The 25,197-nt window shown below is 38.8% G+C and overlaps 1 protein-coding gene across 2 annotated transcripts in view; it reads left to right on the top strand.

The window, feature by feature from the left end:
- The window catches only part of TBC1D22A (TBC1 domain family member 22A), a 642,021-nt gene that overhangs the window by 48,600 nt on the left and 568,224 nt on the right, over nucleotides 1-25,197 (top strand). For both annotated transcript variants that reach the window (XM_089684779.1, XM_089684788.1), the window contains exon 4: nucleotides 20,179-20,349. In XM_089684779.1, the coding sequence (XP_089540905.1) occupies nucleotides 20,179-20,349 (171 nt within the window). The remainder of the gene's footprint in view (nucleotides 1-20,178; nucleotides 20,350-25,197) is intronic.

Genomic DNA, 25,197 nt, shown 5'->3' with positions numbered 1-25,197 from the left:
ACCGCCTTTCGCTGCAATTACAGCTGCAAGTCTTTTTGGGTATGTCTCTACCAGCTTTGCACATCTAGAGAGTGAAATTGTTGCCCATTCTTCAGATTGGATGGAGAACGTCTTTGAACAGCAGTTTTCAAGTCTTGCCACAGCTTCTCAATTGGATTTAGGTCTGGACTTGGACTGGGCCATTCTAACACATGAATATGCTTTGATCTAAACCATTCCATTGTAGATCTGGCTGTATGTTTAGGATCATTGTCCTGCTGGAAGGTGAACTTCCGCCCCAGTCTCAAGTCCTTTGCAGACTATTAACAGGTTTTCTTCTAAGATTGCTCTTTATTTGGCTCCATCCATCTTCCCATCAACTCTGACCAGCTTTCTTGTCCCTGCTGAAGAAAAGCACCCCCACAACATGATGCTGCCATTGCCATGTGTCACGGTTGGGATGGTGTGTTCAGGGTGATGTGCAGTGTTAGTTTTCTGCCACACATAGCATTTTGCTTTTAGGCCAAAAAGTTAAATTTTGGTCCCATCTGACCAGAGCACCTTCTTCCACATGTTTGCTGTGTCCCCCACATGGCTTCTTGCAAACTGCAAAGGGGACTTCTTATGGCTTTCTTTCAACAATGGCTTTCTTCGTGCCACTCTTCCATAAAGGCCAGATTTGTGAAGTGCACGACTAATATTTGTCCTGTGGACAGATTCTCCCACTGGAGCTGTTGATCTCTGAAGCTCTTCCAGAGCTACCATGGGCCTCTTGGCTGCTTCTCTGTTTAATGCTCCTCTTGCCCGGCCTGTCAGTTTAGGTGGACGGCCATGTCTTGGTAGGTTTGCAGTTGTGCCATATTTTTTCCATTTTTGAGTGATGGATTGAACGGTGCGCCGTGAGATGTTCAAAGCTTGGGATATTTTCGTATAACCTAACCCTGCTTTAAACTTCTCCACAACTTTATTCGTTACCTGTCTGTTGTGTTCCTTGGCCTTCATGATGTGGTTTGTTCACTAATGTTTTCTAACAAACCTTTGAAGGCTTCACAGACCAGCTGTATTTATACTGAGATTAAATTACACACAGGTGGACTCTATTTACTAATTAGGTGACTTCTGAAGGCATTTGGTTCCACTAGATTTTAGTTAGGGGTATTAGAGTAAAGGGGGCTGAATACAAATGCACACCACACTTTTCAGATATTTATTAGTAAAAATTTTTAAAACCATTTATCATTTTCCTTACACTTCATAATGCCACTTTGTGTTGGGCTATCACATAAAATCCCAATAAAAAAATTTACGTTTTTGGTTGTAACATGACAGAATGTGGAAAATCTCAAGGCATTGTGTAATTTTTGTATCAAACAGTCCACCGGATGTTAACATTAGTTTATAGACTTTTTATATATATATATATATATATATATATATATATATATATAATTAGTCTTTCTAGTGAGTGAAGGAGAATGAGAACTTTAACCGCTTCCTGTCTGTCCATAGCAGAAGTACTGCTACAGGGCGGTATAGGTGCGCAAAATCACGTGTATGTATGTATGTGTGTGTGTGTGTGTGTGTGTGTGTGTGTATATATATATATGTATATGTGTATATATATATATATATATATATATATATATATATATATATATATATATATATATATATATATATATACATATACATATATATACAGTCATGGCCGAAATTGTTGGCACCCTTGATATTTTTCCTGAAAATCAAGTATTTCACACAAAAAAGGTATTGCATTAACACATGTTTTGCTATACACATGTTTATTCCCTTTGTATGTATTGGAACAAATATAAAACAGAGGCAGAAAAGCAAATATGACATAATGTCACACAAAACCCCAAAAATGGGCTGGACAAAAGTATTGGCACCCTTAACTTAATATTTGGTTGCACACCCTTTGGAAAACATAACTGAAATCAGTCGCTTCCTATAACCATCAATAAGCTTCTGACACCTCTCACCCGGAATTTTGGACCACTCTTCCTTTGCAAACAGCTCCAGGTCTCTCTTATTGGAAGGACACCTTTTCCCAACAGCAATTTTAAGATCTCTCCACAGGTGTTCAATGGGATTTAGATCTGGGCTCATTGCTGGCCACTTCAGAACTCTCCAGCGCTTCTTTGCCATCCATTTCTGAGTGCTTTTTGACGTATGTTTGGGGTCATTGTCCTGCTGGAAGACCCAGGATCTTGGACGCAAACCCAGCTTTCTGACACTGGGCCCTACAGTGCGACCCAAAATCCTTTGGTAATCCTCAGATTTCATGATGCCTTGCACACAGTCAAGGCACCCAGTGCCAGAGGCAGCAAAACAACCCCAAAACATCATTGAACCTCCACCATATTTTACCGTAGGTACTGTGTTTTGTTCTTTGTAGGCCTCATTCCGTTTTCGGTAAACAGTAGAATGATGTGCTTTACCGAAAAGCTCTATCTTGGTCTCATCTGTCCACAAGACGTTTTCCCAGAAGGCTTTTGGCTTACTCAAGTACATTTTGGCAAACTGTAGTCTTGCTTTTTTATGTCTCTGTGTCAGCAGTGGGGTCCTCCTGGGTCTCCTGCCATAGCGTTTCATTTCATTTAAATGTCGACGGATAGTTCGCGCTGACACTGATGCTCCCTGAGCCTGCAGGACAGCTTGAATGTCTTTGGAACATGTTTGGGGCTGCTTATCCACCATCCGGACTATTCTGCGTTGCAATCTTTCATCAATTTTCCTCATCCGTCCACGACCAGGGAGATTAGCTACAGTGCCATGGGTTGCAAACTTCTTGATAATGTTGCGCACTGTGGACAAAGGCAAATCTAGTTCTCTGGAGATGGACTTGTAACCTTGAGATTGTTGATATTTTGCCACAATTTTGGTTCTCAGGTCCTCAGACAGTTCTCGTCTCCTCTTTCTGTTGTCCATGCTTAGTGTGGCACAGACAGACACACAATGCAAAGGTTAAGTGAACGTCTCTCCTTTTTATCTGCTTTCAGGTGTGATTTCTATATTGCCCACACCTGTTACTTGCCCCAGGTGAGTTTACAGGAGCATCACATGCTTGTAACATTCTTATTTATCCGCAGTTGTGAAAGGGTGCCAATACTTTTGTCCAGCCCATTTTTGTCCCAATACACACAAAGGGAATAAACATGTGTATAGCAAAACATGTGTTAATGCAATACGTTTCGTGAGAAATACATGATTTCCTGGAGAAATATCAAGGGTGCCAACAATTTCGGCCATGACTGTATATATATATATATATATATATATATATATATATATATATATATACATACACATACACGTTTGATTTTGCAGTTCCGGGTAGGGGGCGCGCCCTACCCGCATCGCCATTTGTGGCCACGGCTGTCAATCTCCGGGTCCTGGCCGGTGATTACTCGCCAGCGCCCGGTGATTGCTGAAGATCTCTGATGGGTGGAGAACTGTTTATAAACAAAACAGTTCTTCTCCCTGTCAGCTCGTGCATACCGCTTTGCATGGCTGTGCACAGCATAGCCATACAAAGCAGTGTGCTTACAGTGAAGCACAAACACATGGCCCCCTAGTAAAACACACCCAGCACAAAGTTAACCCTTTCACTTTCTAAAGAAGATGGTCAACCAAACCCCACCATTTACAGTCCAGAAAAGACCTCAATAAACTATAGCATTCTTACTGTGCCACAGGATATATTTGTAGCCAGTCACTTTTAATTTTTCATAGCAGTCTGGAGATGAGTTGCTAACGGTCATATCATTTATACACTACTGTACACACTACTGTACACAGGATACGATTTGGTTATTTTTTTTCCTCAGAAAGATATTGAAATTACTTTAGGCTTTTCTGGTTCATGTAGCAAATATGGCTATAAAAATCCCACAAATCCTGGCATCAGCTGTCAACAAATGAATGAATGATCATCCAAATAAAATACTGTATACCACTCTTACTGTGCTATTCCCCAACTCAGAATATGATGTGTTAATCTTTTTCACTTACTGGAGAAGATGGCCACCCTCCACACCTCTCCTTCCTGGATACCTGGCCCCTCCACACAGCCAGACACCTCAGCAGCTCCCAGAGCTGCATGCATGGCTTGTTTTTTTTGTATTTGATTTGCGGAGAGGTTGCATATGGGAAGAGGTCAACTAGTCTGACTTGATGCTGTAGGTCGCTACTAGTGACCTTACTGTTTTAGTAACGCATGCTACTGGCCCAGGCGCAGTGGTACAGGGAGGCCAGGCAGCCAGCTGTTCAGGACTCTTGCTGAGTCGTTATTACTGTCCATGGATGGGAAAGGGGTGACTGAAGAAGACAAGGAGCATGGAAGTTTGAGTTGGACAGCACAGAGACAGGAATGGTATCACAGGTAGAAATGTTAGACCCCAACTAGGTACTTTTTACTTTGGGTCCCTCCTCTGCTCCCCCAAGCCAGTCCAACCTTGCACAAATTACTTGTCTTCATTTCTTTTTTTAATCACAAACTCAAATTAAAGTTTTAACAAAAAAAAATTAAATAATTAACTTTTGCAACCACAAACCAAACAGAGTCACAAAGCCTAAAAGCACTTTTTTTTCTAGTTGAAATGATAAACGTATTGCTGTTTTGTCCCTTGTGTATTTGTACTTGTTGGGCTTCTGACTAGTTGCGGAGGGCAGTATTCCCTATTGTTTTTACTCAAGGCTCGTGTTACATTATATACAAGACAAGAATGCTAACTAGGAGATCCCAGTAAAATACTAAAAAATCAACTAAAAAGCCTTCTTGAGAAAAGCATTAAGCAAAAAAAGTTTAGACAAAAAAAGAAAGTAGGTACTTGGTGCCGGATGCACTCAAAATGCCAATCCTGTACCAGGTACCGAAAATTCTTAAGAGCATTAAAAAACCACCTGGTAGGCCCATTCTTAAGGTGGGAATACACGATTAGAAAATTGTCCGATCGCTCATCCAACAAACGAGAGGCGTTCGTTCGTTGGTCGAAATCGTGGCCCACATTAACCAATCTAAAAAAATTGTTTGTCGGGCAATACGTAGTGTTGACGTCTTCCGTACAAGTGGAAGTGATGCAGTGTGTGTGTGACCTTGTAGCCACTCCCTTCCGGTCAGAACGAGTGATATACACAACAATTAACAGCAATGAGTATAATATAGTTTATTACATTATCTATATACATAAATAGTGATACATAAAAATATAATATGCAGAATTCTGGTTATTATCTCATTAGGCCAATCTACTTTTAACATTTGGATTTTTTGTTCGTGTTTATGAAGATTCCTTGGACATAAACATCCGAGCCATCTTTTGTTTCCGCTCATGCGTGATAGTGCTTGATAGATTTTTTTTTTTTGCAAGACCGTCATACCACCGCATAGAAAATTGGTCGTTCGTATGCGAAACAACAACATTTTTCACTGTTGTTCAGCTGGATTTTTTCGTTCACAATATCGTAATCGGGTAAAACATTCTGCTTATCAATGAAGAGAAGATCGTTCAGTCAGCGGTTCCGCAAAATTTTTAGTACGATTTTCTTATCGTGTGTATGGGGCATTAGTGGGATAGACTCTTCTTTTTTTTTTTTTCTTCAAGGTTGGGAGAATATTTAGATTTATATCCCCAGCCTATAGTAAGGGTCTCTCCTACTTGAAGGATAGTAAAGATGTAATCAATAAAGTCACCAATATTAGGATGGATGATTCTAGCCTCTTGATTACAATAGACGTGCAATCACTGTACACTAATATCCAACAGAATGACACCAGTAATGCAATCATGTGGGCCCTTAAGAAGTATACGAACTTAGAAAAGGTACAAAGAAAATTTATTCTGGAAGGGCTTAATCTGGCAATGACTAACAATTTTTTTTGGTATGATGGCCATTATTATAACCAAATTAAGGGAGTCTCCATGGGGGCCAAATATGCCCCGAGTGTGGCTAACGTTTTTTTGAATAAATGGGAAGAGGTGGAAATCTATGGAAAAACCTGGCCAGAGCTATACGTTTACCAGAGATATATTGACAATATCCTGGTGGTATGACAGGGGACCAGGGAATCTTTAGATACATTTATTACCAGCATCAATTCCAATGTATATGGAATCCAGTTCACTGCGAATATTCAACAAAGCATATATTTCCTAGACCTCACTATATTTAAATATGGTGAAATATTAGGGACTAAAACATCAGCACAGATAGGAATGGATACATACCACTGAAAAGATGTCACCACCCAAAATGGAAGAGGGCTATCCCTAAAGTACAATTTATGAGGATAAGGAGGAATTGTCTATTGAAAGAAGATTATGTAGAACAAACTTATATCCTTATTGATAGATTTAAGGAAAAAGGGTATAAATTGGAAGAATCAAGCAAAGTGAGAGGAAATAGACCTCTTAAATAAAGAAGATTTGCTGGAAGGGAAGAGAAATAAATTACTAAGGTTCAAGATACTGCCTTCATCACTTGTTCAATAAGCAATACAAGGAATTAGAAAGATGTTTTAAATGACATTGGCCTATTTTATGTAAAGATCCTGTATTAAAAACTATACTCCCAAAAAAAACATCCTTTATTTATAGACTGGCTCCAGGTTTAAGAACTAAACTAGTCCACAACATCCCGGATCCCCCAAGAAAAATGTCTCCCTCTTTCTGTAAGGAGGTTTTATCAAGTGTAGTAGATGTAGATACACCAAAAATTGGCAAGGAAAATTACTATGTTTATGTCACATCAAACTCTCAAACAGTATACTATCAAACCATTTATCACATGTCAAACTACATTTTTAATAGTATGTTATTAAAGTTGATTACAACAAATGAATGGGTATGCTATAGTAATGTCATTTACGGTAGTAGTTGTATGAAGCCCATTAATGTGCAGCACTGAATGTACTCTGCAATATCAGTTTTGTATAAATTAAATTAACATTCAGCTGATGGGCATAAATATCATCACCAATATGCTGGATTTTGCACTTTCTGAAGACGATCTTTGATCGAACTGCGTTGAGGTTTGACGACGCAACTTCCTCCAACGTCACATCCGCCCTATGGAACACACGACGCTCTGAGGAGCATGGAGTACAGTGGCTTCCATACTATTAGGAGCAATAAGGCTGAGTACACCAGGCACCGGGCACAGGCACTTTATTTGTGAGTGAGCTTTTGTTACATTTACCCCCCAATAAAATATCTTACGGTTTTACAATATGGGATATCCTTTTTTTTGGTGACATGCTTTGCCTAAACTTGCGGAGAACTGGAGGCAACTGTTCCATTGGGGAATGCCCCACAAGCGTTATAGACCACTCTAGAATTAGATGGTAGTTGGCTAAGAGTGAGTTTTAGTCCATATGGGGCACCTTGTTGAGCACAGTGAAGCACTTTGATCTAACTGAAGAAATTAAGCACTTCAGTTAAGTTGAGCACAAGCACTTGCACTTGTTTCACTATTTGGGACTTTATTAAAGGCAATTTATGCTGTTTGCTAAATGTTTGAAACATATACACACATGATTATATGCTTATTATTGAAGAGTGGTCCGTTTTGATTTTTGGTAACTCAGAATTTTGTCTCATTCTTTTATTGTAATCATTATGTATTTACTTGGTAAAATCCGTAAATGCAAAGTGAATATAGTGTACACGTCTGTGGGGAAAAAATGGTCTGCTTTAAATAGTACAAGTATTTTACAGACTTCATTCTGGTCTCTTACCTCCTGCTTTTTGGTTGAAATTCCTATATGAAATCTGTTCCTCTTTCCCATGTGCTAAGTGGGAGGATCTGCCTACTAAAGTCACATGATTTGTTTGAGCCAATGTATTCTGGGAAATCAGTGAACCAATCTCTGTTCATCGTGTTCTGTACAAAAATAGTGAAGACATCTGGTGGCCATGTTAGCAGGGGACAATCATTATATTTTTGTCAGTTTAAAAAAATCATGTTGGGTTGAAATAGCTGGCAATGTTAATAATAAATGTTGGCAATGTTAGTAATTAAAAAAAAGACTTGTGTAATAGGTATAGAATTTTTTTTTTAAGATTTATTATTTCAGCTTCTGACAATTCTGAGTGCTTACATGTACTGTGTACACCATCAATATAACTCTTCCTTTTTATGAAACGTAGATGTCAGTGCATGTTGTCACTGTTAATTCTCTAGATGCTGTGGTCAGGTGAAAGCTGAGTAAATACCCTATGAATATGGTAATAGTGATAATGCTTTAACTTCTATTTATCTTTCAGTTTAATAATAGCTTTAAAGTGTGGCCAAGTAACAAGTGAGACATAAAATAATTGTTGGCATTGACAGCACCAACATGAAGGTTTACAGCATGCAAGACGTTCCTGAGAAGTGCCAGTAACTGCCATATGTGTAGGTTAAATCAGCCTTTCCTGTGCAGTCATCATCTGTCAGATACTGAACAGACAGAATGGAAAAGCATGTTCCTACAGCACCTTTGCCTTTTGTAAAGGCTTATTGTGCAGCTGCTTTTTACATGGTCCAGACACTGGACTGAAATGATGATTGCCGTTATCTGTCAGATGATCAGTTTATGAAAAAATGGGTACTCTGAACATAATCTTTGTTTTAGGTTATCCTGTCATTAATTTTAGCTCCAGAGGTGCCTTTACATTAGCCAGATATCTAGCCAATAACACCAGTGAAAATTACTTTCACAGCCAGTAGATATCACTTCTGTTGCTATCCAAGCAGTTTAAAAAATGTGGTTGTACTGTATAGTAACTGAAAATATATTTTTATTTATTGCAGAACACTGATAAGAATGTAGTAAAAAAGAAATTCCACAGAGAAAGTAAAAAAAAATGTTACTATGGTCATTCTTGGGGTGGGGGGTGCATTTTGAAAAATGCCATATACATAAATAGACATATCACAACGGGTGGTATATGTGACAGAGCTGCAGGAGTAAAAGCCTTTCAAAGGTAATTTTTGTATCTCCAAGAACCTAGGAAACTCGTATACCTGAATAACGGTTTCCTTTTTTTCTTCGTTTTTAAAGCTTTGTTTCTCGATTCCTAAAAGAAACTTTAGAACAATGTATACTGTTATGAATGTAAAGCTGGTTCCTGAGGAACTGGACAAAGTTCAGTTTGAAAAAAGTTCAGTTTGAAAAAATTGTCAGCCAAACAGTGACTGCATCAGATACAACCGCTGTTCAGGTAGTCTGATATTGGCTGCAGTTTACAGTAGCCCCAATGGGAAATAGTAAAAAAATAATAATTATTTTTTAAAATTTAGCTGTGTGTTTCTTGTTACTACCATAACCTACCACCAAAGAACAACCCAAAATAAATTTCCCAGTTCTTGACGATTGCAGCAATACCATATATGTGTATGTTATTTATTGTTTGTACCCGTAGTACAGCCAAGAAACAATAGTGCGCATTTTGCTTGTTTTTTGTTTGTCCTACCTAAAACACTGCCACAGATATTAATTAAAAAAAAAAAAATCCTGACCTTTGACCCTGACCCAAACACTAACCCTGATCTAGGTTTTTTTTTTCTTTATTTTTTAATATTTTTAATATTTCTTTTTTTTTTCTCTCTTCTCCATTCAGAGAGAGAGAAAACACGATGACAGACTTTACAGTGACTGATCACTGTAATAGCCAATCAGATACTATCACAGTGATCAGATGACCCGAAATCGGGAGTTCTGTGTCCCGATCGTTAGTCCGGGACCCAGGGATTTCGGTGACACCTCAGTATTTGTGCTGGGAGCGTGCCATACTGCTCGCTCCCATCACAAAGACAGATACACAGATTTGGAGCCCCACGGAAAAAAGCCCAGTTCTATGAGGCTGCATATTTGTGTGATGTTGACGCCAAGAACTTAAGGTATTTACTATTAAAGAAGTCCTGTATTAAAAGAAATATAGTGGCTGTCATTCCTTACCTCCTATTTAGAACAAGTTGCTGGTTGTTTGTCTTCAGTACTTACTGAATGGAAACAGCTGAGTAAAGTCACAACTTCTAATCTGCAAACTTTTGCTCTAGGTGATTGCTGAAGTTAGCAACAACACCCACCATTTTTTAAGGGCAGATTAATTTATTTTAGGTAACGGGTATAGAGCAGGTCTGATCAGTAAAGTGTTCTTCCAGCTGAGGTCCGAATCCATCCGTCCCCCTCACCATTCACATCACAAACCCCCACGTCACATCAGTTTTCCTTTCACAACAGGGTCCTCAGCTCCTTCACAGTAGTGTTCTGACCCCACTTGACATCACCCCCCACGGTAGTGAATTCTGCTCCTTCATAGCCTACCCTCTGTCCCCTTGACATCACCCCAACAGCTTTGTCCTCTACCCCCTTCACTCTCCTGAGAACTAACAAGAGAAAGATGATTATGGGAACCTACAATGTAATGATCACAGTGATAACCGAAAATAAGTGAGTGGGTGTCACCACAAAATAAATAACTAATAATTAGGAAAAAAAAGGTGGAAAGGGACAACAACTTGATGCTGTCTGATTAAATAAGCATACAATATATATTGAAAAGTATACAAAGTCCTCCAATCTATAGACAAATATAAAATCCTAAGGGCAACAATATAAATCTATCACAGTTTAAATAAATCTAATGTACATGAAACAAAATCCCAAACCAGAAGAAGCATAAAATAAATCATAAAATCATAAATAAATATAAAGACATGCATAACTGAAGCAATTCACTACAAATCAGTCAATGTATGAGCCTCCTGGACCTCCCCTGGCTTTTGGAGCAAATTTCACAGAAAAGAAAACTTTTCTTCAGTCTCATACCTTATGCCGGTATTCTGGGCAGAGGGTGGGAGGCACAGCAGCACTGGATGGAGGGTGGGAGCAGGAGCGTTTCCAAGCATCCGGCAGGTGATTGGTTGCTAGGACACAGGGCGGTCTTAGCAACCAATCACCAGCTTCTTTAATATGACAAATTAACTCAGCCAGCTCCCGCTCCCATCCTCTATCCAGTGCTGCCATGCCTCCTGCCCCCGAAACAGAAGTGTACTTCCTCCGGCTCTCCGCTCTGCTGTGAGAATGACTGCAGAGGAGGCTGGAGGAAAGAAGCGGATCCTTAAGTGGCGAGACTGTAATGGTCCGGATGGGACAATGACCCAGTCTGGATATGGACAGCAGTCCGCCATTTAATGGTGCCTGGTGTAGAGTGAAGAAACACATCTTGTCTTTTTTTTTTTTAAGGGCAGATAGGGTAAATACATTCATTTTAGGTAAAAACGTGTCAACTGGATGAGAGAAGAGTTTTTAAAAATATTGATAAAAGACTGAGGAGATAATGTTGGGATGAGAGGTTACCTAGCCTTCAGGCATATTGATGCAGAATAATATGTTGAGTCTCTCCATGTTTTCAAGTTTTGTCAGGATCAGTAACCCTTCCATAGAATGTGGCTTGGCTTCATTAAAGTCTTTGTAGGTCTGGCTGTAAAAAAATGGCATCGACTTGTGTCTTTTATAGGTTTTGCTAGGTAAAGAGATGGATGTAGTTAGTTTGTTGGTGTGAGTGTACTGAGTTTATATCCCAGGTTGTTAGGAAATATTGATCTGTCCTCTTTTGTGTTTGCATGCTTGTTGAATAATGACTACTTAAATGAAAGCTGTGTGTGCAATCCAAACCATCAAGGATTATATTTGTTTATTTAATTAGTCTCAAAGTAAGACTTTATTTGATTTTGTAAATGGAATTTTACCTCTGCTTGGTTAAAAGGGACTTCCTTAATCTCAAAGATTAACTGATTGAAAGGGGATGTTAACGTTCTAAAACATGAACACTGCCTTCTGGTCAGACCGTGAACATGCAATATGTCATGAATGTAAAATAGAATAGACTGAGCTTGTTGAAGTTATGATTCAATCAATTCTTGAGTAGGATGACTGGCTAGATGAAAAGTATGTACTGTATAGCCCAGTGTTTCTCAGCCTTTCAAGGCACCCTTTAAAATCATGCACAATCTCGAGACACTGCATTCCAAATTGTAAAAAACTAAACCAGTTTTACATAACGCAGCAACATCCACACATGTAGGACACCCAATATTAGAGGAGATTATTTTTCCAAAGCAAATCCACCTTTGCACTGATTAGTATTGTAATGTTTCTCTCCCTTTTTCAGCTAATGTGACCCTGGTGCCAATGTAAAGGGGCAGGGGAGGGGCAAAAAGGATGCTGAGCAGGCGCCTGACATCCTCCTTATCAACCGATGATGTCATTGGTTGTTAGGACACAAATGGTGGGAAGGTTGCAATGGTGCACAATGAGAACACATGACTTTGTTTAACCACTTACCCTTCAGGATTTACCCCCCTTCCTGACCAGGCCATTTTGTGCGATACAGCGCTGCGTTTCTTCAACTGGCAATTGCGCAGTCATGCAACGCTGTGCATAAATTAAATTTATGTCTTTTTTCCCCCAAAAACAGAGCTTTGTTTTGGTGGTATTTGATCACCCCTACTTTTTTTATTTTTTGTGCTTTAAACAAAAAAAAGACTGACAAGTTTGAAAAAAATATAACCCCAATATTTTTGACTTTTTGCTGTAAAACATGCAGTAAAATTTTTTTTTTAAATAAAATGTCTTCATTTAGGCCAAAATGTATTCCGCTACATGTCTTTGTTTAAAAAAACCCTAATATGTGTAAATTAATTGGTTTGCTTGAACATTATAGTGTCTACAAATGGCCATATATATACTGGATTTTTTTATACTAGTAATGGTGGTGATTAGTGACTTATAGTGGGACTTTGAGGGGCATTCTGACACTGGGTGGGAACTAACTGTCACTGACATCCCCAGTGACACTAATACAGTGATCAGTGCTAATAAAAAAACACTGACACTGTACTAATGACACTGGGCAGGAAGGGGTTAACTTTTGGGCGATCAAAGGGTTAACTGTGTGCTGTGATTGTTTTATTATGTGTGCTTTGTGCTGTTTTACTAAAATCAACAAACTGATAGGGTTTATAACCTTACCTTACTCTATGCAACATAAAAAAAGTTTTGCCTTTAGTTCCGCTTTAAAGTGGTTCTAAAACCTAAAGGTTTTCTATCTTTATGCATGAAGGTAGAAAACATTTAGTGTGCAGCTCCCCCCTCAGCCTCCCCCCCTTGTAATCACCTGAGCCCAATCCCAATCCAGTGATGTGCAATCCCAATCCAGAAGCTCTCCTTTGTCTCTGCCTCCTTATTGGCTGAGGCACAGTGAGGAGGGAGTGGGGGGCAGGGCCAAGCTGTGCTTTGTATGTCTTATAGACACACAGAGGCGGCTCAGGAGTGAGCACACACCCATGCCCCCAGAGCAAGTAGCTTGCTCTGAGGGCACTCAGCAGAAGAAGCCAGTACGCTGGCAGGGGACCTAAGAGGAGGAGAATCGGGGCTGCTCTGTACTAAACCATTGCACAGAGCAGGTAGGTATGGCATGTTTGTAAAAGTTCCAATTTTTTTTTTATAAATGACAATCAGTTTAAGGCTTTTTTCTGTTTTTCCTTTATGGCTTATTGAATATGATGAATTGAGAAATAAGAGGAGAACGCACAATCATCAGTTAATGAGCACATCTTAACAATGGGATTGCCATTCTGTTTACTTTGCTCTCTCCTTCTGTCAGCAAATATATATTGCAGCAGATTCTGATTAGCGATAATTGCCAGCCCACCCTCTCCTATTCAGATTGCGACTATACTGGAGATTACAGGTGGTTTATATTGAGATTAATTACACTAATTGCACTATAAACAATGTATTGTTTGTTAATAAATACTTTCCTTCCTTATTTCTTCTGTCTAGAATTCAGTTTTAATAATTTTATTAATATTACCCAAATGCTCAAATATTGTAGTTTATAATATGCATGTTTGCCGCTGTGCTCGTCATCATGTGCAAATTTTGTTCATTGCTTAGTTGTGCTTTACAAAATTGTGCTTTGCATTCACTTTCCTAATGCAGATCTGTTAGTCAGGTCAGACCAATAAATAATATGCCTGGGTAGATAATCATGCATTCAATTTTTATCTTGGCAGTCTTTTAGCAAGATTCCTAATTTTAATATCAGACATACATATAGTAACTAAAGGATACATTTGCAGATCTTGTGTAGAAAAAAAAACTTTATCAAACCGTACAAATATACTGTATAACACTCACAATTGCTTTCAAACATTCCTTACAATAATGTGATGTGTGTAGCCACTGAATGTCTAATATGATTTCCCTTTAGCACATCTCTCTGAGATTTTCTCACATTCCATGTTCATGTCAATTTCTTGTGAATGTCTAGACATTAGCAGAGGGCAGATTAACACCTTTTCAATGGTTCCCAAGTTGAGTCATAAACATATACAGTATATCTGCAATCTGAAGATCTTACAGTGTTTCTATCAAAACATGTTTTTCTGTGCAGTGCCATTAAACATTCAATCACATGAACATTTAACATTTGGTTTGTTACTATACTGTATATAGTATATGCTCCACTCTATGTGAGCAAAATTCCTACAATACAATATTTGGCATTCTTTTAAAAATGTATCATTGTCCAAATTCCCTGATGGACTACTACAAGTGATGTTAATTTGTAGTGTCTTGGAAATTCGCTTTAACGAATTTCTCCTTACCGTGAGTACTCGCAGTTGGATGCGCAGAAATCCCCCATAAAGCTGTGCGAATCTCGCTTACCACGACTGCAGCTAAACTACACGATTCCTGCCCATCCAAATGGGTTAGCTCTGTTGAAATGTGGGTGATTGGAGCTCCGTTACCCTAGAATGATCAGGCGACACTCTCAGGATAATGTTTGAATTCACAATAGAGACTGGCTTCAGACTCAGCCCCCGGTTTTATTACAAACACACACGCCCCCCCACATGAATAAGGTCAATTCCCTCCCACAGAACAATGCAATGGGGAGTGCCTATACACAGGATGTACATTCCGATTGGAGCATAGCCTTTCCTATTATCTATCACTGGTCCTCCCCCATGAGCCCTCTGAGGTCAGCAGACTTCCTCCCCTTCCACCCATGAGCCCTCTGTGGAGAGCATATCTCCTCCCCTTCCCCCCATGAGCCCTCTATGGAGAGCATATTTCTTGTCCCAGCTCCTAGCAGTATGTTCATTCTCTGTACAAGCATTCCCTAGAAACACCAGTCTGTACCTGGATGGGCCCGATACGATCTTTATTAAAACACATCCATCCGGATATAGTTCAGGTCGGTAATGGGTTGTAAGATATGCATAAGCCTACACGCGGAGTTCGTACCGCTTGGCGCCTTGCGTTATGAAGTCCATGTGGTACTATGCTGCTGATATGTGGATACAGGCCCGCGGTCTACTGCCAGTGGCATTCGCATCAAATGCCGTGGTGGTATACACGCCGGTCTATAAGCGCAGATCCGCCATCTCATCCATTACCGAGCTGAGTACTGTAATACATACATTGTACATGCGCATGGCCCAATTGCAGCCTTCAGAGCTTTAATTAAGCCACACAAGAGACATATGAATAACACTCATATATGACACATTTAAAGTTCAACCAACAATACAAAATTTCCATGACAGTAGGTATATGCAGTAAGTTTAATTTAAAGTAGAACTGAAGGCAATATAAAAAAATATTTTGATAGAGTGAAAATAGATATGAATTGTGTGGTAAGGGTTAAAACCAGGGTGGATAAAAATCAATGATTTTTTTAAAAAAATCAAAAAAATCGGATTTTTTTTATTTAAATCAGATTTTTTTTAAATAAAATGCTTTTTCAGGAAAATATATTACCATCCAAAGGTTATTCCATAATGAAATAAAGATTAGTTTTTTAATTATGTAGAATAAGGCTGTATATGTTTAATTGTTTTGGTAAATAAATTCCATGAATCCATTCACAATGTCATGCTCTTCCAGAGGTTTTTGTAAGATTATTGGGCAGTTTCTCTGCCTACAAGATATTATCACAGATGCTTGGTTTACTTTTGCAGTTCTCAAAACTGAATTTGACTCAGCGGAGATCACATGCCTCTTCTTCACTGCAAAAATGTTATAACATGAACAGAGTTAAGAAAAAGACCTTAATCCTAACTTCTACAAACCTATGAATACAGAATCCACCCCTTCAGTGCTAAGTTTCAAGAAGTTCAGTGAATAGAATAGAAACAATATTTTTCTGATTGTTTGGAGTGGAATAGATCTGCACAAGAAGAAAGTGAAACTAAGTGTGAGGAGGAAGGGGCTGACAGTCTAAGTTTCTTAAAATATATATATTTTGTTTAGCCAAATTAGTTAACAAACATGGATGTTTGTTTAAGCAAATAACATATGCTGTAATGTTATTGTTTCAGTTGAATAAATCTATTTAAATTGTTATTATTAAGGTAATGATTATTTTTCTCCTTCCTAAGTACAACAGAAAAGTTGTCCAAATATGAATGATTAACCTATTAAACTGGGGATAAAAAAACTAATATGAAAAGTTGTTATTCTAAAAATCTTCATCTACTTGCATATTAAAGTTATACCAGCAAGAATTAGTCTTTATGTAGAAAACTATGATTTAAATCAAGCCTTACTGACTGGTGATTTAAATCGAAATTTAAATCGTGATTTAAATCAGTTTGATTTAAATCAAATCCACCCTGGTTAAAACCACTGTCAGGTTTTTAATTACTGTCTATGCCTCTATTAGGCAAATCTCTCTCTAATTGTGAATGTAAAATTTTGAATTGTCACTAGAACTGGAAGGGAGAGGAAATCTTCCAACAGGGACACTTGTTCCTGTGACAGTTGTCTAAAGGGGGAAATACTGTACCTCACATTGAAAAGAAATCCTCGTTCCAGTTCCGTTCGGACAGGGATTTGTGTTGGCAATATTCCAACATGATAACGATCGCAAACACACCTCCAAGATGACCACTGACTTGCTAAAGAAGCTGAGTGTAAAGGTGATGGACTGGCCAAGCATGTCTCCAGACCTAAACCCTATTGAGCATCTGTGGGGCATCCTCAAATGGAAGGTGGAGGAGCTCAAGGTCTCTAACATCCACCAGCTCCGTGATGTCATCATGGAGGAGTGGAAGAGGACTCCAGTGGCAACCTGTGAAGCTCTGGTGAACTCCATGCCCAAGTGGGTTAAGGCAGTGCTGAAAAATAATGATGGCCACACAAAATATTGACAATTTGGGCCCAATTTGGATATTTTCATTTAGGGGTGTACTCACTTTTGTTGCCAGCGGTTTAGACATTAATGACTGTGTTGAGTTATTTTGTGGGGACAGCAAATGTGCACTCTTATACAAGCTGTACACTCACTACTTTACATTGCAGCAAAGTGTCATTTCTTCAGTGTTGTCACATGAAAAGATATAATAAAATATTTACAAAAATGTGAGGGGTGTACTCACTTCCATGAGTCTATCTATCTATCTATCTATCTATCTATCTATCTATCTATCTATCTATCAGAATACAATGATCACTGATGGCAGCCATAGCTGGTGGCAGTAATCAGGTGAAAAAACCTTGACAGGCTGGTTGTACTGAAGTCGATTGACTTCCGTACTACAAGCCTGTTCATAGATGGGTCGAAATTAGGCCTGTTCGGCAGGCTGACTTAAGGCTGGCAATAGATGGATCTTTTTTTTTTTTCTTTAGCCAGTGGGCTGTTCAAAAAAAACCCAACAGATTTTCCCACCCACACAAGTGAAGTGAATGAAGGCATCCTCCCTGCTGCACTATTATATTCTGCTCCTCCACTGTCAGAATACACTGAGCAGTGCTGCGGCCTATTGACTGAATGAAAATTTTCCAACATTCCCATTCAAGAGAAGCTGATCATTAGATCAACTTCTTTTAAGCAGGAACAACCATAGATGGATCAAAATTTGGCTGGTTCCCTCTGAACCGGCTGTATTTTGATCCATCTATGGCTAGCTTAAAGAAAGCATCTATCTATTTATCTGTCTGTCTGTCTGTCTGTCTGTCTATCTAGTGAGATTTGTCACATTTTTAACCACTTGCCCTCCAGAGGATTTACCCCCCCATTCCCCCCCCCCCCACCTTCCTGACCAGGCCATTTTTTTGCAATATGATGCTGTGTTACTTTTACTTTACCGGGGACCGAACAGTCATGCAACGCTGTACATAAATTAAATTTTTGTCCCACAAATAGAGCTTTCTTTCGGTAGTATTTGATCACCTGTGCATTTTCTTTTTTTTTTTGAGCTATAAACAAAAAAAGACTAGCAATTTTTTACTTTTTGCTATAAAACATATCCAGTAAAAAAATTTAAAAAGTCAAATTTCATCATACATTTAGGCCAAAATGTATTCTGCTACATGTCTTTGCTAAAAACAAAAATCCCAATGCTTGTAAATTAATTGATTTACGTGAAAGTTATAGCGTCTACAAATGGTGGTATATATACTGGAATTTAAAATTGTTTTTTTTTCTACTAGTAATGGCTGCGATCAGCGACTTATAGCAGGAATGCAACGGGCACTCTGACACTGGGGGGGAACTAACTGCCACTGACATCCCAATGATACTAATACAGTGATCAGTGCTAATAAAAACACTGACACTGTACTAATGATAATGGGCAGGAAGGGGTTAAGATCTGGGGCGATCAAAGGGTTAACTGTGTGCTGTTTTACTGTGTGTGCTGTGTGTGTTTTACTAGGAAAACATACTGCTGTGTATTTCTCTGCTGTTCAGCAGCGCGGGTAGAGGTACAGGCGTGCCCCCTACCCAGGAATGCAAAATAATGTATATTTTGTGCAGCCCTGCTGCCCTGTAGCAGTAGCTCAGTCTTGAAACAGTTGAATATGGTTTTAAAGGCAAGTATTTTACTTCCACCCTTCGCTCCTCATCCTTATTCCCCTTTATACTTACCTGAGCCTGAAGTTGATCCAGCGACGTGTACAAAAGCAGAGGCTCTCTCCTTCCTCACTGCCTTAGTGACAACAGAGGGAGCCAATGGCCAATCACAATCACTGAGGAAGTAGCAGCGGGTGAGGCCAGCCATGCTCAGAGCTGTCTCAAGACAGTGCCCCCATAGCAGGCGTCTTGCTATCGGGCACTCAAGGGGGAAGAGCCAGGAGCTGCAGCAGGGGACCCAAGAAGAGGAACATTGGAGCTGCTCTGTGCAAAACCATTACACAGAGCAGGTATGTATAACATGTTTGTTATTTAGAAACAAAAACAGTAACAATGCAAATAGACTCCCTACTTCACCACGGGGCAGGAGTTACAACCTGCTACCCCTCTCATAAAACCTAAAATCTTTACCTAACAAAAATGTAACATACTGCAGCTTAACAGTCTTGAATTTGACGGCTGCATTATTTTCCTCTTTTTTTTTAATTTTTTTCAGTTTATTTAACTTGGTAATCCTATAAATAACACGCTTGCTGTCTCTGTGTGAGTCTTCCACCAGATCTGTGGAGGGAGCCATGTTCACAAGTCAGGTTGAACTTCAAAGATGTTTGCCTTTGTTCATCACATGGGGGATGGTGGGATTAGTATTTTACACAAATACAATAATAGTGTTTCATGCCTTCAGTTCATCTCACAGTAAATGACAAGGACACTGCATTTTTTTTGGCAAGATTGACAGGCCTTTTCTGTAATTGCTGAAAATGTTCTTAAAAGAGAAAACGGATTCAGTCACCACATTTAAGGACTTGCAATCTGCAATATTATATGTTTTTATTCTTGAATTTATTTATCCATTGACTGACTGTGGTAGAATATCAGTATGATAGAAGCATGATAGCAATTCTTCCACTTCTTCCAGAAAGGTGTTTTGGTGGATGACTTTATGATCTGGCATTGATTTTCTTAATGTTTTTTCAAATGTTAAAAGTTGCATATTAAAGGTGAGAATCAGAGATTTCATCCTTGGGGAGCTCAAATAGTGTTGCTGCCTATTGTCAAGAATAAGATTGAATCTATTTTATTTATAGTGTTGCTTACAAAATGAACGGACACATGCAATCAATTAGTATAGAAATCTCTCCACTTCTTTGATCTAGTATGTGTGCATTAGGTAAAGTGTCTCAAATGTGACTATACTGTTCCTATATAGAGAATATATTAATGCTAAAATAATGAAATGTTGACTTTACACTTTGTGCTGCAGGTGAGAAGCATTCTTTACAGCGACAACAGTCTGTCCCTCAGCAGACATCGGATGCAGTTGTGAACAAGCCGGCAGACCAAGTCCTCATGAACACTGCTGGATTATCAGAAAGAGAAGCATTTCGGCTAGAAAAATTCAGACAGCTTCTTGCTGGTCCAAACACTGACCTTGGTAAGTGTGTTCTGCTCCAGTAAGCTAAGATTTTCATAAGTATTATGCAAATGGAATAGCCCAAACTTTATTTTGGTCAAAGCTTCATTTTTATAGTTGAACTGGTTAATGTATAGTTTAGGAAAACTGTTTGGCCTTGTGAAAGTATATCTAGAGCCAAAACTTTTATATTTTTATTTTGATTTGAGAAGGATATTCTTAAAATGCCTGCAAGATTTTTGCCATCTGTGTCCTAATGCCCTCCTATTCCTTCTGTACTGAAATGTATTGTAATTAATTGTACTGTCTCATTTATATTGTAAAGCACTGCACAAACTGTTGGCGCTATATAAATCCTGTATAATAATAATAATAATAATATTACGGAGATATTCCTTCACTCCCGGTCTCATAGACACAAGCAAGTGACTCCATGGGAAGATTTTCCTTCTCTCTCTGTTTTTATCTGAACGTCAACATTTTCATCACTTACAGTATCAATGGCTATGGTCACAAAGAGAAATAGTAAGAGTAAAGCTCCCTAGTTGGAACAGACATCAATAAAAACCTGACAAATGTTCGATTAATCCCTACATTACTTTATGCCCAACTGGCCATGCTGCTTATGGTTACCACTATGTACCCTACCGTAATAAAGGAAAGAAGCCCTATGTAAGCTGCAGTTAATTCTGGTCAGAACTTGCAGAGGGCAGGGAATCTTTCCCCCACCCATGTAACAGTTCTGGTGACTAGTGATGGGTGGCTCACACTTCCAGTGCTGTATCATAGAAAAAGGGCAGTTCGTAACATCATGCTTCTTATACCAGTACCAGGTTTTTTGCTTTTGATCAAATGGAAAATAAGAATAAACAGGAATATTGGAGACCGCATTTTAGTTGAGTCTGTACCTCACTTGTGAATCAAAAGAATGAAATGAGTATATAATATAATCATACACGTGATCCTAAAATAAATTAAATCATCAGGGGAAAAAATACACAATGACATAAACGCAATGTGATAAATATTAAAGTGAGTGCAATCAAATAAATAAAGTGAGTGAATAAATTAATATCACAGTTTTAAACATCTTGAAACAAATGACATAAAAATCAAATATGCCACAAAAGTGAACAAATCCAATATATAGTGCACAGTACAAAACCAACTCAGTCTCCAGTCCAAAATGCAATTCAGTGTTTATTCATTCATTTATTCGGTGACAACGGCCAGTGATCACTCCAACACATGAATTTGCCACCTGCTAGCATGCACGCTCACCTCCATGCTGCGACCCCTAAGGGTCAACACACTTAAATGTAGCGCTCAGTAGAGCAATCCTAGTCACATCTGTACCCTTGGCAGCAATCCAGGAACCATACCAATAGTGGTGGTATCCCCCTCCCGACGCTAGCCAGCCAAACGACTGCTCAGGCGATCACTATAAAGACGTAGGAAACAAGAAGGACTCGCATAGTGTAGTAAACTTATAAATTTATTAAGATAACAAAAGCCAAAAACCTACTTATAAAATTAATAAAGGGTCTGCAGACCCACAGGCATAAAATCAGCAAGAAACACACAGGGCGTGCTTGCATGGGTGTAACAAGATGGCGGCTGCTGTCCAAGCCCTAAATTACGTCACCATGCTTCTGTCTTACGCGTTACGTCACGCTCTCAAGAACGCAAAACAGAAGAATTTTTTTCCTGCTTCTAAATGCTGAGCTTAAAATATCATCTAAACGAGCTAATGTGCGTGGACACATAGGATAGCATTAGTTTCTTCTACAGGCAAAACAATAAAAATCCTCTAGGAGAAGCATTTTTTTAAGACCGTGTGCGTGGACCCTGAATACTACTGTGTCTGGCAAAGGAATTGGAAGTTCTGTTTAGCCAGTCCTATGATTCACATACTCCATCCACAATGCATAGCCAGCAAAGTGATGTCATGGTTTCCTGTTTCAGCTTCAGTACCATTCTTAACCTGTTTGCACTGTGGACAATTAATCATCAGTATGATAATGCTTATTCATTGTTTAGTAAAAAGTTGGATGATGAAGGAAGTGCCAAAGCCAGAAATGAGGGATTTTATCTGCCTTTTTGTGTATTGTGGCAGTGGAATTGTATGAACCACAAGAATGGTTATCAGAAATATAAATTTGTTGGGATGAACGACAATTTAAATGTACAATATGTGGTTTTACCTGTTTGTTTGGATTATACTTTAACCACTTGAGTACTAGCTTGTACTACCCCTTAATTACCATTTAAAAAGTGCTTTCTTTTGGTGGTACTGTAAATAATAACCATTTTATTGTTTTTTTTTTTTACTATAAAATGACCATCATTTTGGGGTTCCTTACATTTGCCTTTTCTTTACTTTTTTAAAAAAGCAATCATTGTTGATTACTAACACTTTTACACCCTCCACCTTGTAATAAAGAGTTACATTATATTACTTCCAGGTTCCTGTGTTTAACTTTTCAGATATGTGGATGCTGTGCAATAATTTAAACAACTCAAAAGTTGTATAACAAATACAGGAATTACTAAGTTTGGTTTAAAGATGTAAAAATAGATAAATACAGCATCGTTCAAGTCCAGAGGAGCACGTTATTTCATTTGAAATTCCTAAAAGCGGCAGTCCCCTTTTCCTAAGGTGCTTTCTTGAGGTCCTGGGTGAACTCAAGCAGTCTTTGTCTTTAACCCGTTTACTGTACATATTGACTAGGAAACTAGTTAAAACCTTTTTCACCAAACAGAAAGGAATTTGATGATACATATGGTAAGGTCAAAGGATCACATCTAACAGAAACAGCCAGATAGATAGATATATAGATAAATACCTACACAGAAGTGGTTACCTATAACCTAACATAATTAATAACATAAAACCTATTACTAAGTTTCTTGTAAATCAGATTTCTTGTAAATCAATAACTATTGAAAACCTATATTACATTGCACACCTTCACCTTCTGTCGACTATAATCCTCCTCCCTGTAGTGTTTACAAACATTCAACTTTCCCCTTATTTCTCTTCATCTGTTATGAATAGCTTTTGAATGTATGTAATCACAGGCAGTGTTTACACATGTGTTGGCTGCTTGGATCACAGTGTTCACAAGGTACAAAGCCACTCTAATTGGCTCTGTACATATTTACTGTAATCTGTGCAAATGACAACTTGGTCATACCGTCTGAGGGTGTACTCCTCACCCTTGTGTGTTTCCTTCAGCAAAGCATTGGTTTGCTTTAACCACCCAATCCCCAGCAGCATATACTTGACCTTTATTTGCCCCCCCCCATACGGTCATCTAAATGCTTGGTGTATGAAGGGCCGTGTTGATCACTCCATGTGACAGCACTGATCCAATTGGCAGTGTCACACAGTGAATCCATAGCTATGTGTAAGCTAAAATTCTGGCGACTTACAGTGCCTTGAAAAAGTATTCATACCCCTTGAAATTTTCCACATTTTGTCATGTTATAACTGTATTTTATTGGTATTTTATGTGACAGACTAACATAAAGTGACACATAATTGTGAAGTGGAAGGAAATTAATAAATGCTTTTCAAAATTTTGTCCACATAAAATGAAAATTGTGGTGTGCATCTGTATTCAGCCCCCTTTACTCTGATATCCCTAACTAAAGTCTAGTGGATCCAGTTGCCTTCTGAAGTCACCTAAATAGTAAATAGAGTCCACCTGTGTGTAATTTAATCTCAGCATAAATACAGCTGTTCTGTGAAGGTTTGTTAGAGAACATTAGTGAACAAACAGCATCATGATGGCCAAGAAACACACCAGACAGGTCAGGGATAAAATTCTGAAGTTTAAAGCAGGGTTAGGTTATAAAAAATATCCCAAGCTTTGAACATCTCACAGTGCACTGTTCAGTCCATCATCCAAATATGGAAAGAGTATGGCACAACTGCAAACCTACCAAGACATCGCAGTGCATCTAAACTGACAGCCCCGGCAAGGAGATCATTAATCAGAGAAGCATCCTAGAGGCCCATGGTTACTCTGGAGGAACTTCAGAGATTCACAGCTTCAGTGGGAGACTCTGTCCACAGGACAACTGGCCTTTTTGGAATAGTGGCAAGTCCCATTTGCTGTTTGCAAGAAGCCATGTGGGGGACACAGCAGACATGTAGAAGAATGTGTTCTGGTCAGATGAGACCAATATTAAACTTTGTGGTGAAAAACTAACACTGCACATCACCCTGAACACACCATCCCCACTGTGAAACATAGTGGTGACAGCATCATGTCGTGGGGATGCTTTTCTTGAGCAGGGACAAGGAAGCTGTTCGTAGTTGATGAGAAGATGGATGGAGCCAAATACAGAGAAATCTTAGAAAAAAACCTGTTAGAGTCTGCAAAAGACTTGAAAATGGGGTGAAGGTTCACCTTCTAGCACGACAACGACCCTAAACATACAGCTAGAGCTACAATGGAATAGTTTAGATCAAAGCATATTCATGTGTTAGAATTGCCCAATCAAATTCCAAACCTAAATCTAATTGAGAGTCTGTGGAAAGACTTGAAAATTGCTGTTCACAGACGCTTTTCATCCAACCTGACATAGAGCTTGAGATATTTTGCAAAGAAGAATGAGCAACAATTTCACTCTTTTGGTTTGTAACTAAATGTGGAAAATTTCAAGGGGTATGAATACTTTTTCAAGGCACTGTATAGCGTACCCAGGGATTCCTATTTACTTTTGTCAGCTGAACAGAGCAGTAGGAGCAAAAAGGAAGGAAAGTATATGTTTCTCGGGAGGGAGTAAATAAAGTTAGCATGTTATTTTTTCCTGTATGGGCAAAACACAGGTTTGCTTTAAGTTTCAGTTTTTCAAAGC

Source organism: Staurois parvus, unplaced genomic scaffold (assembly GCF_062004578.1).
Source record: "Staurois parvus isolate SC_StPar_1 unplaced genomic scaffold, SC_StPar_1.0 ptg000019l, whole genome shotgun sequence".
Classification (NCBI taxonomy): Eukaryota; Metazoa; Chordata; class Amphibia; order Anura; family Ranidae; genus Staurois; species Staurois parvus.
The sequence above is the reverse complement of the archived record's forward strand: the minus strand, read 5'-3'. Positions and strand labels throughout refer to the sequence as shown.